Raw genomic sequence first — 16,565 nt, 5'->3', positions numbered from 1 at the left:
GTTAAGAGCACTCGCTGCTCTTCCATAGGACCCAGGTTCAATTCTCAGCACCCACATGGTGACTCACAACAGTCTGTGATTCCATATCCAGGGATGTGACATCATCACCTTCTACCCTCTCTGGGTACTAGGCACATGTGTGGTGCACAGATATACAATCAAGCCAAACACCCATACAAATAATATACATTTAAAATACATAAATGTAACTAAGTCAAGCATTAGATGTTTCAAATAACGTTGCATGGGTAAAGTAAAGGTTTACAGTTACTTATATGTGCACATGGTGGTTAACAAGACAATTCAGAATCATGAATGAGGAAGTAAACAGCAAGATAAGTCAAGATGGCAATTTGGAAAATATTCCAAATCAGCAGTAATAACCCCAGACTCAGAACATTGGGAATTTGAATCACCAAAGTTCATTTTCAAAAGAAAAAGTCAACCCCTTAGGAATATATAATACTTGGGGTATCTGTATTGCTTGTTCTAGGCTGGATGCCATGAATGTAGCATGGGGGTCTCTGGTTGTGTTAACCCCATTTACTCCTGTATGCTACAGCTCACCTGTTATTTACACACTTAAGAGGATTGATTCTGCAGAACAAGGGGAGTGCTCTGCTGTGACATAGAACATACATATTCATTAACTCCAGCACTCCCTATGGACATCTGTGGTATGTCCTGATGATCTTTGTATGACAAACAGAACTGGAGGAAGGGTAGATAGCCTTAATGGATTGAAAAACATACACGGGAAAAGAAAAGAGGCAGCCTGAGAAATGAGGGGCTGTAAAGTAACAACTTTAAAGGTTAACTACAAAGCACTATTGTGACTGGTTATAAATAGCCTAAAATACAGAGGTAGCATAAACAGTGCAACATTTGTGCCGAAGCTGCCCCTCTCACCTCCGGCTCTTTCTCATGCCTGGGTCGATGGCAGCTGGCAGGAGGTGCTCAGAATCAGAGCACCAATCACTTTTGTATTCTCAATCATAAGTGGACACAATGTCATTTAATGGTGAGAAGTACTCTAGGGTGGATAAAGAGTGTGACCCTTGTTTATACTTTAAAGAATTATTATTATTATTATTATTATTATTATTATTATTATTATTGACTTTTTTATAATACAAAGGTTTTAAAAAAACATTGTCCCTCCTCCTTGCATGCATAAAGATGTCAAATTTGTAGTTTTAAACTTCATGGATTTTGTGTAAGTGTTCAGTTATACAGTTTGATTTAAGTGCTGGAAATTTTAGGATCCCCACAGGAATAAAAGATGTACTTATTTGAATTGTAATCATGATTTCCCGGGGTGCTTTAAATCACATGGTGCGTATCCTGATCATATATTGAATGCAAACTCTAAGATCTCAAGACATCCTTCTTTGTATAAGTGTCTGCTTCCATTCTAGTACATAGAGCCAATCTTTAAAGTTTTTATTATTTATTGTTTCTTTGACAGACGATCTTGCTATACAGTTCTGGTTATCCTGGAACTCACTATGTAGACAAGGCCGGCACCAACTTGCAGTGATTATCCTGTTTCCTCCTCCAGAGTTTCATATTAAAAATAATGATCAATTAGTCCCACACATAGTGAGTGTCATCCTTAGTTTGCAATATCATTTAGCCATGTTCTTATGAGTGAACATTTTCTTTCTCTAGCTAGAATTAAATGCGTTTTAGGGAATCTAACTCAAATCATCAGTTATCTACAAGTTAAATTTAAGGACAAGATATGTGCCATCCTAGTTCAAATTATTATTCCTGTAATGAACACAAGTGCTTAATAAACCCTAAATAATGACCTGTGAAACAAGCTCTGTCACCTCGATGTGATCCGTCTCTTTGTGGACGTCTTAACCTCTTGAAAGTTGTACGAAGGTTGATGTAGTTGACTATTAAATCTTGCATTACCCTGTGATGTCAGTATCCATAGCATGTTAAACGGAGATTATTAAGAATGATGGAGGTGGACTTTGAGAAAATAGCAAGAAATAATATCTGAGAATCAAAGCAATGGGAAAACTGAGTTTGTAACCCTTGGCTAGGCATCTTTCCATGCTACTGTACCAATGACACTGAATCACGGTAAACATCATCAGTTAAGTATCTGGTGTTTGGATTAATAGGACAGAATACTTTCTTATTAAAAAAATAGTGTTTGGAACTTTGTTCGTCCCAGAGGGGAGAGAGAGACAGAGACAGAGACAGAGAGACAGAGAGAGAGACAGGGAGAGAGACAGAGAGACAGAGGCAGGGAGACAGAGACAGAGAGAGAGAGAGTGAGAGGAAGGAAGGAAGGAAGGAAGGAAGGAAGGAAGGAAGGAAGGAAGGAAGGAAGGAAGGAAGAAAAAAGAAAGTTTTGGACTAAAAATCATGTGCTCTTTTCAAGAAATCCACTTCATTGATAAAAAAAACTAGAGCGTTTGAAGCTCTAAAATGGTCATGAAGTCACCCAGCCTTTGCAGCCTGTCACCTGTAGGTAAGGTACTTGGAAACCATGACTACGGAAAGGGGTGTTATGTCCAGAGAGGAAGCTGTTTACCAGATGTAGCATACCACTGCCAGACAAAAGTGAGCTGCCCATCTTTTCCATAGTCTTAAAAGAGAACTATGGCGACAAAGTTGTTTTTTGTTTGTTTAATACTGTGAAGTTGGCTGTGTATTGAAATCCTGTGCTGGAGAAACTAAACACAAGATTGCTTGTTGCCCTGCCTATGAGGCTGTATTTCTGCCAGAGGGTGAGTTAGCCAAATTAGATTTATTCCCAGGACCAGTTAGCCAGAAATATCTTCAATAGCCTTTAAAGGGATTCTGTCATACAAATATGGTGGGGTTGGGAAGTGTTTTAAGATGATTGCAATTTGAAATTTTGAGGTATGAAAGTGCCTTAAGGAGAAAATTTATTTGATGGTATTAGTACATAGTATCTAACTCTGAGACTGCAAATTAAAATCATTCATTAACCATAAACCTTTTTTACCCTTTAAGTTGAAACAAAAAATAACAATAAAACTAAAGAAAATGATATGAACGCCACTAATTTATTTTTGAAGCACAGTGTCACTGCATAGCTCAGGATGGACTGAACTAGTCATTCTCTTACTTCAGCTTTCCACATACAGGGGCTTCCAGACCTGCCCCACTTCAACCAGCTAGCAGTTTGAAGTTTGACACCTTTTTGATTAAGGTGATCTTATACCGTGTTTTGCTGAGTATGAAAGAATTTCTATACCTTTCTTGTAACAACATTCACACTGGAAATTTTCCTTTTCAGTAGCTGTCTTGAATTAAAAAAGAAAGAGAAAGGAAAGAAGGAAGGAAGGAAGGAAGGAAGGAAGGAAGGAAGGAAGGAAGGAAGGAAGGAAGGAAGGAAGGAAGGAAGGAAGGAAGATGGAATAGTTTCACTTTTTTTCTGTCCCTCTATTTTGTGTTTAATAATACACCTGTAGCCTTTCAAAGTAAAAAAGTCAAGTGATGTTTGTATGTTCACACTTGGGAAATATTTTCACAAAACATTCTTATTGTAGGCCATCTTGACTGTAGCCTAGGAAGAGGATGACAGTAGCCTGTCCATTTTACAGCAGGGTTGAGCAAAATGAGCTCAAGCCACTTAGCCAAAGATGAGAATAAGTAGTATGGGATAATATACTAGCAAGCCTAGAATTTTCACTTTTTGAACAAAGTTCTAGAACTTCTTTTAAAAAATAAAATAAAACTGTGTGTTTGTGCCTGTGTGTGTGTGTGTGTGTGTGTGTGTGTGTGTGTGTGTGTGTGTGACAGTGTGTGTGGAAACAGAAGACAACTTTGCACCTCACTTCTTTCCTTCCACCTGCACTTGGGAATCAGGATTGAACTCAGGCCAGCAAGCTTGCTGCAAGCTCTTCAATAGGCCGAGCAAATTTGCTGGCCCTAGAACTTCTTTGATAGACAGAACAGTCTCCAATCCTAAAGAGCACACAGTAAATAAAACACCAAACTGGAAGGGAGGCAATCTTGTTTGAATGAGGTCATTATAAAAATATATTAATCTCCTAAAACAAGAGTCCAATTTTAAGGAATTTATGACATGAAATTAAGAGTAAACAAAGCAGAAATTCCCTTGATTTAGCTTCCTCATGAAGCCCCAAGGTTTTGCATATGGAAAGTTCTCAATGTGTTTACTAAATAAGTTTGAGAACATCTGTATATCATTCATACTATCAATGACTGATTTTAGCATGTCTTCCTTGCAACCAAATAGAGATGAAATTCATGGGTATTTTCCTGCACCCTTTCCTAGCTGTCACATTGTACTTGAAGTCCAGCAAACCTTAGGAAATGGAGTGAGGTGTTTTGCAGATCAAAGGGGTCATGCTGGTCTCTTTGCTGAACAATATGAGTAGACAAAGGAAGAGAGCTGCAGAATCTGACCAAACATTTTTAGCAGCTCCTTACTCCCTTGAAGAAAGGTGGTGGGTAAATACTGTAGGGAGCCAGGGCCTGGAGCTGCAGGGCTTGCTGCCCTTCTCTCTTTGAAGGCTCTCACAAAGGTGTGTTTGGGGCCGATGAATTTGCTTCCCTATACTTGAAATTGTGAAAGTCCCATGTACTTATGCTGCCATTTCCAATGTAAGGGATGATGAATTTGCTGCATTAACAGACCGTGGAGGCTCTAAACCCTTATAATTACTTTGCTCTGTTTATTCCAGCAACGGTTGCTTTCTACAAAGAATCTTGATAAATATTGTATTAAGATTCTTAAGTATTTTTTTAAAAAGTAATGAAAAGTTCAGAGGTACAGTCGCCCACAGAATATAATAGGTATGTTGTCAGATGGGTACTGCTGGACAACCACCTTAGAGCAAGCCCATTGCACCTGCAGTATTTGCCTTGGTTCCTTACCCTTATGAGTCTGAGGAAAACTACAGAAGAAACATCCTTTGCAAGTAGAGTTGCCCCATGGGCATACATCCAAAACATAGTTTGCCAGACCAAAAACTGTTAATCCCATAAGTATTAAGGTGAGGTATGAGGTACAAAATAAATGCCTCCAGGTAATCCTTCTAGGAATATATGCTAAGAATACATTCTGGGAGGACTACCTGTTTATTTCCAATTCTCTCCCTTTCCTATATTCTCTTCCCTTTTGCTGCCCCCCCTTTTTTTTTTCTTTAAACATTTGAAACTGTGACAGAACTTTAGACATTCCGGCTGTTCAGCTTCAAAACTAATTAAAGACCAAGATGAAAACAGTAAGGCAGCGACTCCTTAGGTGCTAACTTCTAACCTGGTCAGGGGTGAGATGAACAAACGGCAGATGTCATGCAAATCCTCACTCTGTCATATTCCAAACAAGGAGATGTTCATTTAGATGTCCACAGTTCATCCTGTGATATGAACAGGAGAACACAGGTTCAGAGGTTGTACCATAGTGTCTGCCATCTGTAGGTAATATTTCTGATAAATCATTAAGCTAATTTTCTGTAACTTTGTTAATTACTTTGAAACCTAAATACATTTTACTGCGAAATGTGCCAGCTGTGGTAGGAAATTTCTCAAATTTTTCAAAATAAAAATTGACAATTTTGGAGCACTCCTTCAATTATCTTTAAAGATTATGGGTGTTGTTTTCTTCTGCTTTATGGAGGTGGGGGAGAAGTGGAGGTATTCCTATGTAGCACAGGCTGTCTTCCAATTCATGAACTTCCCACCTCAGCCCCCCAAATACTAGGATTGAGGTATGAGCCAAGACACCTGATTATTCTCTGGCTTATATTTTTCTTGTACTATGCATAATGCCTCCAAACAACAGTGAGAGTTACTGTTCTGGAGACACGTTTCTAAAATGTAAAATAGTATCATTCCCTGGACTTACTTCTTTCTATATTCAATGGTAAATTCACACCAAAGCTGTTTTTAAAACGTGTCTTGTTGCTTGACTACCAGGTTAGATGGCAGGGGGCCTTCTGCTCTCACAGGTAACCATAGTTCAGTCCACTGGGGCAGGGTACCATTGTTCAAAGAACATTTGGTTCCACTTTTTCTTCCACTTCATCACCACCAGTAAACAATAACACCATCAATGGATATGGTGCCCCCTCCACATAAAGCTGAGATTTAAGCACTGGCAAATAGGCTCTTGATGCTCCTAAGGCCCCTCCAGGCTCCTGAATACTGACTTCTGTGGATCTCACAAATTCAAGGATCTAGTTAATGTTTAATGATTAACTTTTGCTTTAAAAGACCATTGACAAATCCAGAGCTCCCCTAGACAATGGGAACAATCCTGTTTCCTCTAGGTTCAACAAAACTCAAGCTTTCCTTTCTCAGGTTTGCTAGGGTTGTTGTTGCTTAGTATGCATCAACAGATAAACTTTCGATTCCCTCAATAAGCATATTCAATCCAGTAAATAGTCCAATAGATTACTTTGATGGGTAAGATCTTTGCTTAATTTCAGATGAAATAGAAATGTTTGGAAATTCAATTAGTTTTGCTACATTTAAACTGCACAGAAATACCCAGTTTAAGTGGGCAATCCATTTTGTTCAAACTGCATAGACTTATCTTTGACAGCAATGGTAATGTATTAATATCACTTTTGCATTTTTATAAATGATTAATTTATAAGAAAACTTTATTCAAGCCAAGACAGACGAGAGTCCCACTCCCCTTTTCTTCTTAATTATTCTATATTTAAATCAGTGTCACTTTTATTAAAGATTACTTCTTTCTATCATGGTTATTAACTAACTCCAGCAAATTGATCTCAACTAAGTGGAAAGAAGCCAGTTAGTTTTGTGTTCTTGTATGTATATGTGTGTATGTGTACATGCATAGGTGTGCAATCGCCCACTCATGCTTTGTGCTAAACTCTATTGCCTGTGACTCCTAAATTATTTTTTTTAGAGATACTTATTCATGTTTCTCCTTTATCAATCTAGTAAAATGCCCAGTTGTAACATGTGGGCTATCATTTTTCACTATTCAATATTTTCAGGTTTTTTTAAGGAAAAAAAGATCCTAATGGAAATTACTTGGGAATAATCATGGGATTAATGAATCTCTAGGCCTTTTAGTTCTACACTGCAGTCACATTTATATTCTCTCCTTTTTGTAAAGCTCGGAATAAATCCCTGGACGCAAGAAGAATTTAGATGTTGATTACTTGCGATTGGTTCCTGGTGATTTGCCCTTAATAATTTCCAGTCGAGTTTAATGAAAGTATGATTCCTGAAAAGCCGCTTCATTAAAATTGCATCTTTCTCCCTTTAAGTGTAGTTTCAGTCATTTCACCCGCTTTGCGGTGTGTTTTCCTCCTCTTAAAAAGTAGTGATTGAGAAAGCAGAAACAATTAGGAGACTCACTTTAGCTCTTCCCAGAGGTTCGCTCACCCCCTCCCCATTTCACTGAGTGGAATGATAAAGGTGTGCTTCTTGGGGGTTCACAATGCTATCTTCCAAGTTCATGAGACCGTTTTAAAGTATATACAGCCTTAAAAACATATATGAAGATCTGAAGTAAAGTGAAGGATCTGTGGCATATACAAAAGAAGTAAGATCTTTAGTGTTTTCACTAAACACGCGCTCACACAGAAACATACGTACATAAAGACTGATTAACTTGTGCAGCATTCCAACTTAATTTCCCTGAGTTGGTGATTTGCAAATGAATATCTGCATGGATCCTTTTTAAAAATCCAAATGCAAATGAGTACAACCGCAGTAAACTATATTTGCAAATGAATCCTGTTGCTTTATTCATTTATTGTGTAATTACTGCAATCCTTCCCACCTTGTTTTCAGTATTTCTTAATCATTAAGTCGGAAGCATGACAGCAGTGCCAGCCCTGGCATGGTTCTCTTTGACTAAAACCTTGTAAATTAACACAATTAGCACAGCATCCTCCTGCTAATTAACTTCCACTGTCTGCTGCCGTGGTTTTGCAAACAAGGAAGACGGAGTCAGAAGGGAATCAACATGCCATTCTGTTACCAAACTGTGTGCTCTGTTCAGTTTAGCTCAGCGAGTCAAAGCTAGCCATGCCAGGAGCCAGAGTCAGGCAATGAGTAGCTGAAGTGGTTGGGGGAGGTGAACAGAAGGGGATAGGAGCCCTCAACACTGCTTATAGGGAATTCAAAAGGGGGACTGATGGCACAGAGGCTTCATTTAGGCCAGGCCTCCTTCTTATCAAGGATTCTTTGCCAGAGGGCACAAGATGGTTTGCAAAATTCACTTTGGGTAATACAAAAGAGATTAAGGAGGGTATCTTACTACAGCTATAGCAGGAAAGGAAGTGTTCATTCCAAGTGAGCAGAGATTAGCGTTAAGATGAACAAGCCCTGAAAAATAGGAGAATGGAGTTCCAGTACTCTTTGGTAACTAACCATATGAAACCCTCAAGGGTACATCTTAAATGAGTCGCTTTTGGGGCACTGCTTTTGTAGTATGTGAAGCAGGTAATTTCTAAAGTCTTTCAAAAGTTGTAAATTAAAATGACTGTCAGTTCTAATAGCTGAGTATTTTCGCTTAAGTCAGAAAATACGCATCTCGGGGTTACTACAGAGTCACTGGCTTCAGTTAGCAATCTGGCAGATGATGGAATTACTCCTATGACCTCATTGTTGAGTCGTGTTCTTCCAGTTTCTGCCAGGCATGGCTCACTGTAGAAATGTAGGGAGTAAGAATCCAGATTGTCCCCCTCACTATCCTTTTTTGCCCGTTTTCTCATTCTCTTTTTCACACACACACACACACACACACACACACACACGCGCGTGCGTGCGTGTGTGTGTGTGTGTGTGTGTGTGTGTGTGTGTGTGTGGTGTTCTTCCCTCCCCCCTCTTGATACCTCACTTCTGTAAGGGGAGGAGGATTATCAGAGGAGGAGGGAACAACACTAGAAGCCCGACAGACAAGTGATGCTTGTTTTTTTTTTTTTTCAGACTCAACAACAGAACTGAGAGGCAGAAAGGAGCCAGTTGTAATTCATACCGAGTTGTAGGCTTTGTGCGATGAAAGCGGTGGAGCGCTGCCTGGGAGATTGCTTTGCTGCACTCCACGAAGCAGATTTGAAACTGTCGTGGACCACTTTAGATGAGAGTTGGATTATGGAATGACCTGCTATGTCTGTGTCATATTGTTCTGTGCAGAGAGCATTATACTGTGCTAACTAGGTGTTCAGTACCAAATAAGAGAGGTATCCCAGATGCGGTCTGTCAGCTGTGTCTCATTTTTATATTCTTAAAATATAAAACAGAAACTGATGGGGAGAACCAAATAACGAGGTGGCATACATGTTAGCAGTATTACATGCCGTGTATTAAAATGTATGTGTGTTATTGCAGGCAACCATGGCTGAATTATAATTTGACGGCATTGTGTGTGTGCATGCACATTAAGTGTGTGTGTAGTTAACAGGTAACAGTGATGGGATTGATAGCAATAAGGCATATATATATATATATATATATATATATATATATATATATATGTGTGTGTGTGTGTATATACATATATATATATGTGTGTATATGAATTTGGTTTTCTATAGTATTCTTATACATTGGATTTATCTCTTTTTTATAGTGTTAAATTTTCCCCCCATTTTGGAGAATTCATATTATAGAGATTATAATAGGTATTACAACAGGAAAATCCTTGCCCATGTCCATATTATTAAGGGGAGATAACAAATAACAGATGTAGTCAGGAAGGAAGCTTTAATTGTTCTGATGAATGTCTAAGTAAGTTTACTCTCTCTCCAAATGCTTAGGCTTGAAGATGCAGTGGACGCCGGAGCATGCCCAGTGGCCAGAACAGCACTTTGACATCACCTCAACCACTCGGTCTCCTGCTCACAAAGTTGAAGCCTACAGAGGTCATTTGCAGCGCACCTACCAGTACGCCTGGGCAAATGATGACATATCTGCTCTGACTGCATCCAACCTTCTGAAAAAATATGCAGAGAAGTATTCTGGCATTTTGGAAGGTCCGGTAGACCGACCTGTACTCAGCAATTATTCAGACACGCCATCAGGACTCGTGAATGGTCGGAAAAATGATAGCGAACCCTGGCAGCCTTCCTTGAATTCAGAAGCCGTTTATCCCATGAACTGTGTTCCGGATGTCATCACGGCCAGCAAAGCTGGTGTCAGTTCAGCCCTCCCTCCGGTAGATGTCTCTGCAAGCATAGGGAGCTCCCCTGGGGTGGCCAGCAACCTGACAGAACCAAGTTACTCAAGTAGTACCTGTGGAAGCCACACAGTACCTAGTCTTCATGCAGGGCTCCCATCTCAGGAATATGCTCCCGGATACAACGGATCATATTTGCATTCTACCTACAGTAGTCAGCCCACACCTGCCCTTCCTTCGCCTCATCCATCCCCATTGCATAGCTCTGGGCTCCTGCAGCCGCCCCCTCCTCCTCCCCCACCAGCCCTGGTCCCAGGCTACAATGGGACTTCCAACCTCTCCAGTTACAGCTATCCCTCTGCTAGCTATCCTCCTCAGACTGCTGTGGGCTCTGGGTATAGCCCTGGTGGAGCGCCCCCTCCTCCTTCAGCGTACCTGCCTTCAGGAATTCCTGCTCCTACTCCTCTGCCCCCCACTACCGTTCCTGGCTACACCTACCAGGGTCATGGTTTGACACCCATCGCACCCTCTACTCTGGCCAACAGTTCGGCAAGTTCTCTCAAAAGGAAAGCGTTCTATATGGCAGGGCAAGGAGACATGGACCCCAGTTACGGAAGTTACAGCTATGGCCAACAGAGATCGACCCAGAGTCCTATGTACCGAATGCCCGACAACAGCATTTCAAACACGAATCGGGGGAATGGCTTTGACAGAAATGCTGAAACATCATCCTTAGCATTTAAGCCAACAAAGCAGCTGATGTCCTCTGAACAGCAAAGGAAATTCAGCAGCCAGTCCGGGAGGGCTCTGACCCCTCCTTCCTACAGTACTGCTAAAAATTCATTGGGATCAAGATCCAGTGAATCCTTTGGGAAGTACACATCGCCAGTCATGAGTGAGCATGGGGACGACCATAGGCAGCTCCTCGCTCATCCAATGCAAGGTCCGGGACTCCGTGCAGCTACCTCATCCAACCACTCTGTGGACGAGCAACTGAAGAACACTGACACGCACCTCATCGACCTGGTCACCAATGAGATCATCACCCAAGGACCTCCTGTGGACTGGAGTGATATAGCTGGTCTTGACCTGGTGAAGGCTGTCATTAAGGAGGAGGTTTTGTGGCCAGTGTTGAGGTCCGATGCATTCAGTGGGCTGACGGCCTTACCTAGGAGCATCCTTCTATTTGGACCTCGGGGAACAGGCAAAACATTATTGGGCAGATGCATAGCTAGTCAGCTGGGGGCGACTTTTTTCAAAATTGCTGGTTCTGGACTAGTGGCAAAGTGGTTAGGAGAAGCGGAGAAAATCATCCATGCCTCTTTTCTTGTGGCCAGGTGTCGCCAGCCCTCAGTGATTTTTGTTAGTGACATTGACATGCTTCTCTCCTCTCAAGTGAGTGAGGAACACAGTCCAGTCAGTCGGATGAGAACCGAATTTCTGATGCAGCTGGACACTGTACTAACTTCGGCTGAGGACCAAATCGTAGTAATTTGTGCCACCAGTAAACCAGAAGAAATAGATGAATCTCTTCGGAGGTACTTCATGAAAAGACTTTTAATCCCACTTCCTGACAGCACAGGGAGGCACCAGATAATAGTACAACTGCTCTCACAGCACAATTACTGTCTCAATGACAAGGAGTTTGCACTGCTCGTCCAGCGTACAGAAGGCTTTTCTGGACTAGACGTGGCTCATTTGTGTCAGGAAGCAGCCGTGGGTCCACTCCATGCTATGCCAGCCACAGACCTTTCAGCCATTATGCCCAGCCAGTTGAGGCCCGTGACATATCAAGACTTTGAAAATGCTTTCTGCAAGATTCAGCCTAGCATAACTCAAAAAGAGCTTGATATGTATGTTGAATGGAACAAAATGTTTGGTTGCAGTCAGTGATTCAGTCTTTAAAAGTAAAAAAAATAAAAAAATAAAAAATAAAAAAATGTAATGAATGTTGGCACACATACATAAAACCTGCTACATAGGGAATAGAGCCCCTTTCCAGTAGTGTTTCAACTGCAGAGGGTCCTGGGGAAGACAACGTTTGCATTGCAGTTGTAGAGTCAGGGTAGCTTTGGAGGAAACCTGCATCAGATGAGAAGAGCCTCTGATTTGAAAGCCCCAGATGACAGAAAGCATATCTATGTGGATGCTCAGAACGGTTCAAGCTAGACAACACTCACTGAGACGCAAGGTGCAAGTGTGTCGATTTCAGAAGGACATGAACTTCGTGTGTTGATTCCATTCTGCTGTCTCAAGATTTAGTTGCTGTCAAGTGCCTGGAGTGGTGCTTTATTTTTGTTTGTTTGTTTGTTTGTTTGCCTCACAATTACATTGGTGGCATGTGCTAATATAAAGAGCTTTAACTTCAGACGTTGTCGGACTAAAGAGATGAACGGTTGTGTTACAACAGAAAACCAGATTTTTGCCATTTCTAAGAGCAACAGTATTCCTCAATCCTGTCTGTTCTGCGGTGTTAAGCTAAGAACAGGTAAAACAGGGTAACGGTAATCTGGACCTTAATGTCTGCAGTTCATTTCTTTTAATGTTCTTGTCTGCAAAAACTCAGGAAAGTGATTGTGATTTGTACAGTACCTCAAAGGAATGTGTTCAAAGCACTATGTACTGCTGAGAGTTATAGGATAGGCTTCAATGTTACTTTATATTAAAATGTATGTTTACCTCAACAATTGGAGACTAGCAAGGAAAATTACTTTGAATGTATCCGGAAAAAATTACTGAAGTGTGATACAGCTGAATATTTACAATTTAAAGTAGAAATGGAAGAATTTTTCTTTAAAGTTCTCTTACAAATTGTGGGGAATTAACCAGAGCAGAACAATAATTACTGAAGAGGTTTTTTTTTTTTTTTTTTTTAATACATTGCTCTCCTTGATGACGAGGTGAAAATGTTCATAAAAGTTACACTGGTTAATTGAAAGCTATGTATTTGGTTTGTGTTGGTGTTTAGAGCAGTAAGCCGCAGACCTGTTTTAGGACCCTGAAAGTGACGGAACCTAACAACTGTAACTGCCTTTTACTGCCATGGTAGAGGTGGTGGTGGGGGTGGTTTTATTTTGGAAGCTCTCTCAAACTGCTGGGAATGGTGTCATTGTGTTCACTAAGAGTTTCTAGGCTTGCTGTGCTGTTTCATAGAATGCAGAGGACAGAACCAAATCAAACACACAAATTAAAAAACAAAAAAAGAAACAACCAACTATATGTATCCACAGAGAACCTCTCCATGTACCCCTCACCCCACCCCGTCTTGACATCATTCTTCACAGAGCACTTTTCCCTGTCATCTTGGACCACCCTGGCTGTAGTACACCCCCCCGTCCATTTCTACCTCGGTTTCATTACATTGCTTTTGGAAAAATTAGACACGGACATGTACACCACAGTAGAGCTTGCCAAATGTGAGTTTGTTGTTTTTGTTGTGTTGTGTTGCTGCATTGTGTTCCCTTCCATCTTTTTGCCATAATCTAGTTTCCCAAAACACTAGTCTTCAATGCATTCTTTCCCTGCTGAGCACGAACCACTGCATGATGTATGTGGCGGTTTTTGTTTTTTGTTTTGTTTTGTTTTGTTTTTGTTTTTGTTTTTTTTCCCCACTCCCCACCTCTGCTCCTGCTTCCTGCCAGGTTGTCCTTTGTCTCCTGTCCTGCGTGTGCGTGCGTGCGTGCGTGCGTGCGTGATGGGCAAGTTTTCTGTTGAATGCTAGCTGATGTTCCACCTATGCCTCTCGCAGCCACAGTGCAGGACAGAGCTTTCCAAAGCCTCGGCCTGTGCCCAAGCAGAGCAGCCTAGCATTTTGAATGTATTTTCCTGGGTTTTCCCCCTCCTTTCTTTTTCCCATTGTTTGTTTTTTTTGTTTTTTGTTTTTTTAATTTAGAGATGCAGTAACTGTTGCAAAGCACTGGCATTTTGTGTATTCAATAAGCGATGTACATTTTAAGGTAATTTTAAATAAATGCAATGGCAGCCCCATGAAAGGTCTTTCTGTTCTTTTTTTTTCTTTCAGAAACAGTTTTTCCCAAGTTCATCTGTAAATTAATTCTTTGAAATACTTAACACAAAGAAAGTGAATGAGGAACTCATGGTATTTCAAATTTTTATGATATCTGATTAATAATCTCCCTCTTTATTTTTCATGTTGCTAAAACTGAGCAAATAAACTAGAATTTAATGGACTCTGACAGACTATCAACTAACATTGTCTTAAATATATAAACATTCCATATTTTAAAAGCAAAGCTTTTCATGGAGGATACAAAAATGATAATAACACTAAGATATTCCCTCTGCTTTTCACAAATGAATAAATGTGACAGTCGTATTCTGGATCTACCCTGAGTACTGCCCATGGAAAGGAGATTCTGTTATCTACTGATTCCTGGGCCCATATTGATACTGCTCACAAATTTACTTTTCTGCAGAGTACTGATCTATCTTCTGTTTTTAAATTTCACATCTCATTTCCACCAATATGCTATGTTCACTCAAAAAAAAAAAATCTGGCAAATTGTGACAAACCTAATCTTCTTTAGTCAATTTTCAAGACCCAGTTATTAACCCACATTTTTTGGTGTGTGGTTTGTGAGACTTAATGCCAAATATATAAGATAACAATTGTGTTTTGTTTTCACAATGCTGATAATAAACTGAAGTCATATGTGTTGGCTTTTAGCTTGAAATGGCTTTAAATTTGTTTGAGATATGAATGACTTAAGATTAGTTTGAGATAGGAGTGGTCTGAGATACAAGTATTTAGCAGAAACTGAAATTACATGTGATTTCCACTTAGTCTAGGATTATCTGTTGGCACACTGGGCAAGTTGAAGAAATGAAAGTCTCATACTATAGTTTTCAATTCTGTATAACATCATTATAAGTGCTTCCATGGACTGCCCTAATCAGGACCTCTTTTCTTACCAATCATTTGAGAGTTCAGGGGTAGAATGAGTTCCACATCTTCAGAAATGAGTATGTACATCGAGTCCTAGTACAACTGAGTATATCAGCCTTCTACTCTTGCCCTCTCTTCCACTGCTTACAATTCGGCAGAGGCCCCTAATGAGGGCAAGGTAATGAGCCAGTCATTCCCTTCCTGTCCAGGGAAGAGGTTCATCCAGCCTACTTTACAATCCCTGACTCCTTTCTTCACAACTGTAATAACATTTCCAACAGGGAAGAAAAGGAAGAGAGAGAAACTCCGTCAGTAGAAGAATCAATAGAAATTCAAGAGGTAGTGCATAGTGACTTTATATGGGACACAAGTGAAAATCCTCTACACTGCTGGCTTGCTTCTCTCCCAAATATTTAGAACATTAGTGACAATATGGAGAACTTTGCTGACTGAGCTGGTCAATGAAATGTGAAGGCAGCATACTTTAAGGCTATTTACTTTCACACAGAATGTTTATCTATTAGTCAGTTTGTATTCTACTCAAATGCAGATAGACGGGTATAATGTTTTCTTGTGCATTTGAAACCTATCAAGGAGAAAATAAACCATTCCACTGAAATACATAGGCCAAACACCATCTGGACAAGTGATAAAAGCTATCCAGAGGCTATACTAAATGCAAGGTCAATTTACATGGGTTGCTGAGTACTTGGCTATGCAGTTTTGAAAAGAATACATCCAAAAGAAATCCAAATTAATTCTTGCAATAGGTCATTGTAAATTTAAATATATTTCTAAGTTGGAAAAGATGTTTTAGAGGCATTTAGAACCTCTTTCTCTGAAAATATATCCAACCCCAAGCAGAAAAATATTTCTGTACACCAACTCTCTCCTGATTCTTAGCAAGAATTGGGAATCCCAATTATAAATCCATATCACAGAGTGAAAGGCACGTAGTTTATTGAACTATTGAGGCCACTAAAGTTCTAATATATATAAATATAAATATGAATATAATTAGTGTGTGTATGTGTGTGTGTGTGTATGGGTGTGCTGTTTCCACCACTACCTATTTGAACTTTAAAACAAATCCATTTTTTACATTATCCCAAAGCAACTGGTTTCTTCCTTTTTCCTATGAGCCAAAATACACATGACTACTTCAAAATTCTATTTTACTGTGACTTTTTTTTTTTCTTAAGAAAAGTAAAACTCTTCAGTTTTGGATCATCTGCCGATTTAATGAAGCATATTAGCAAACATGGAGCTGTTAGTATTTCAGAATTCACAACCAGCTGTACTTGTGACTAACCAACACATGAACTAAAGCTCACAGTCTGCTAAGACCTTTGGTTGACATTCGATTTTGAACCTGCCAGATGCATTTGTGTGAACCAGGGATACTGCATCTTTAATGAACAAGTCTCTCCTCTTCCCCCTGTTTTTAAATACAACACAAGTGGTGTAGCACTAGGCGCTGCAATTGTCAAAGACAATTAGACTGAAAGCAGGAAAATTTCACCTCCCTGTCTCAGT

At 40.0% G+C, this 16,565-nt stretch overlaps 1 protein-coding gene across 2 annotated transcripts in view; it reads left to right on the top strand.

The window, feature by feature from the left end:
* The window catches only part of Fign (fidgetin, microtubule severing factor), a 118,532-nt gene extending 105,562 nt beyond the window's left edge, over positions 1-12,970 (top strand). For both annotated transcript variants that reach the window (XM_036185239.1, XM_036185241.1), the window contains one exon: positions 9,765-12,970. In XM_036185239.1, the coding sequence (XP_036041132.1) occupies positions 9,765-12,016 (2,252 nt within the window). In that variant the 3' untranslated portion in view covers positions 12,017-12,970. The remainder of the gene's footprint in view (positions 1-9,764) is intronic.
* Positions 12,971-16,565: the final 3,595 nt, after the last annotated feature.

This window comes from Onychomys torridus, chromosome 4 (genome assembly GCF_903995425.1).
Source record: "Onychomys torridus chromosome 4, mOncTor1.1, whole genome shotgun sequence".
NCBI lineage: Eukaryota > Metazoa > Chordata > Mammalia > Rodentia > Cricetidae > Onychomys > Onychomys torridus.
Note: the sequence above shows the minus strand (reverse complement) of the source record. Positions and strands in the feature narration are given on the sequence as shown.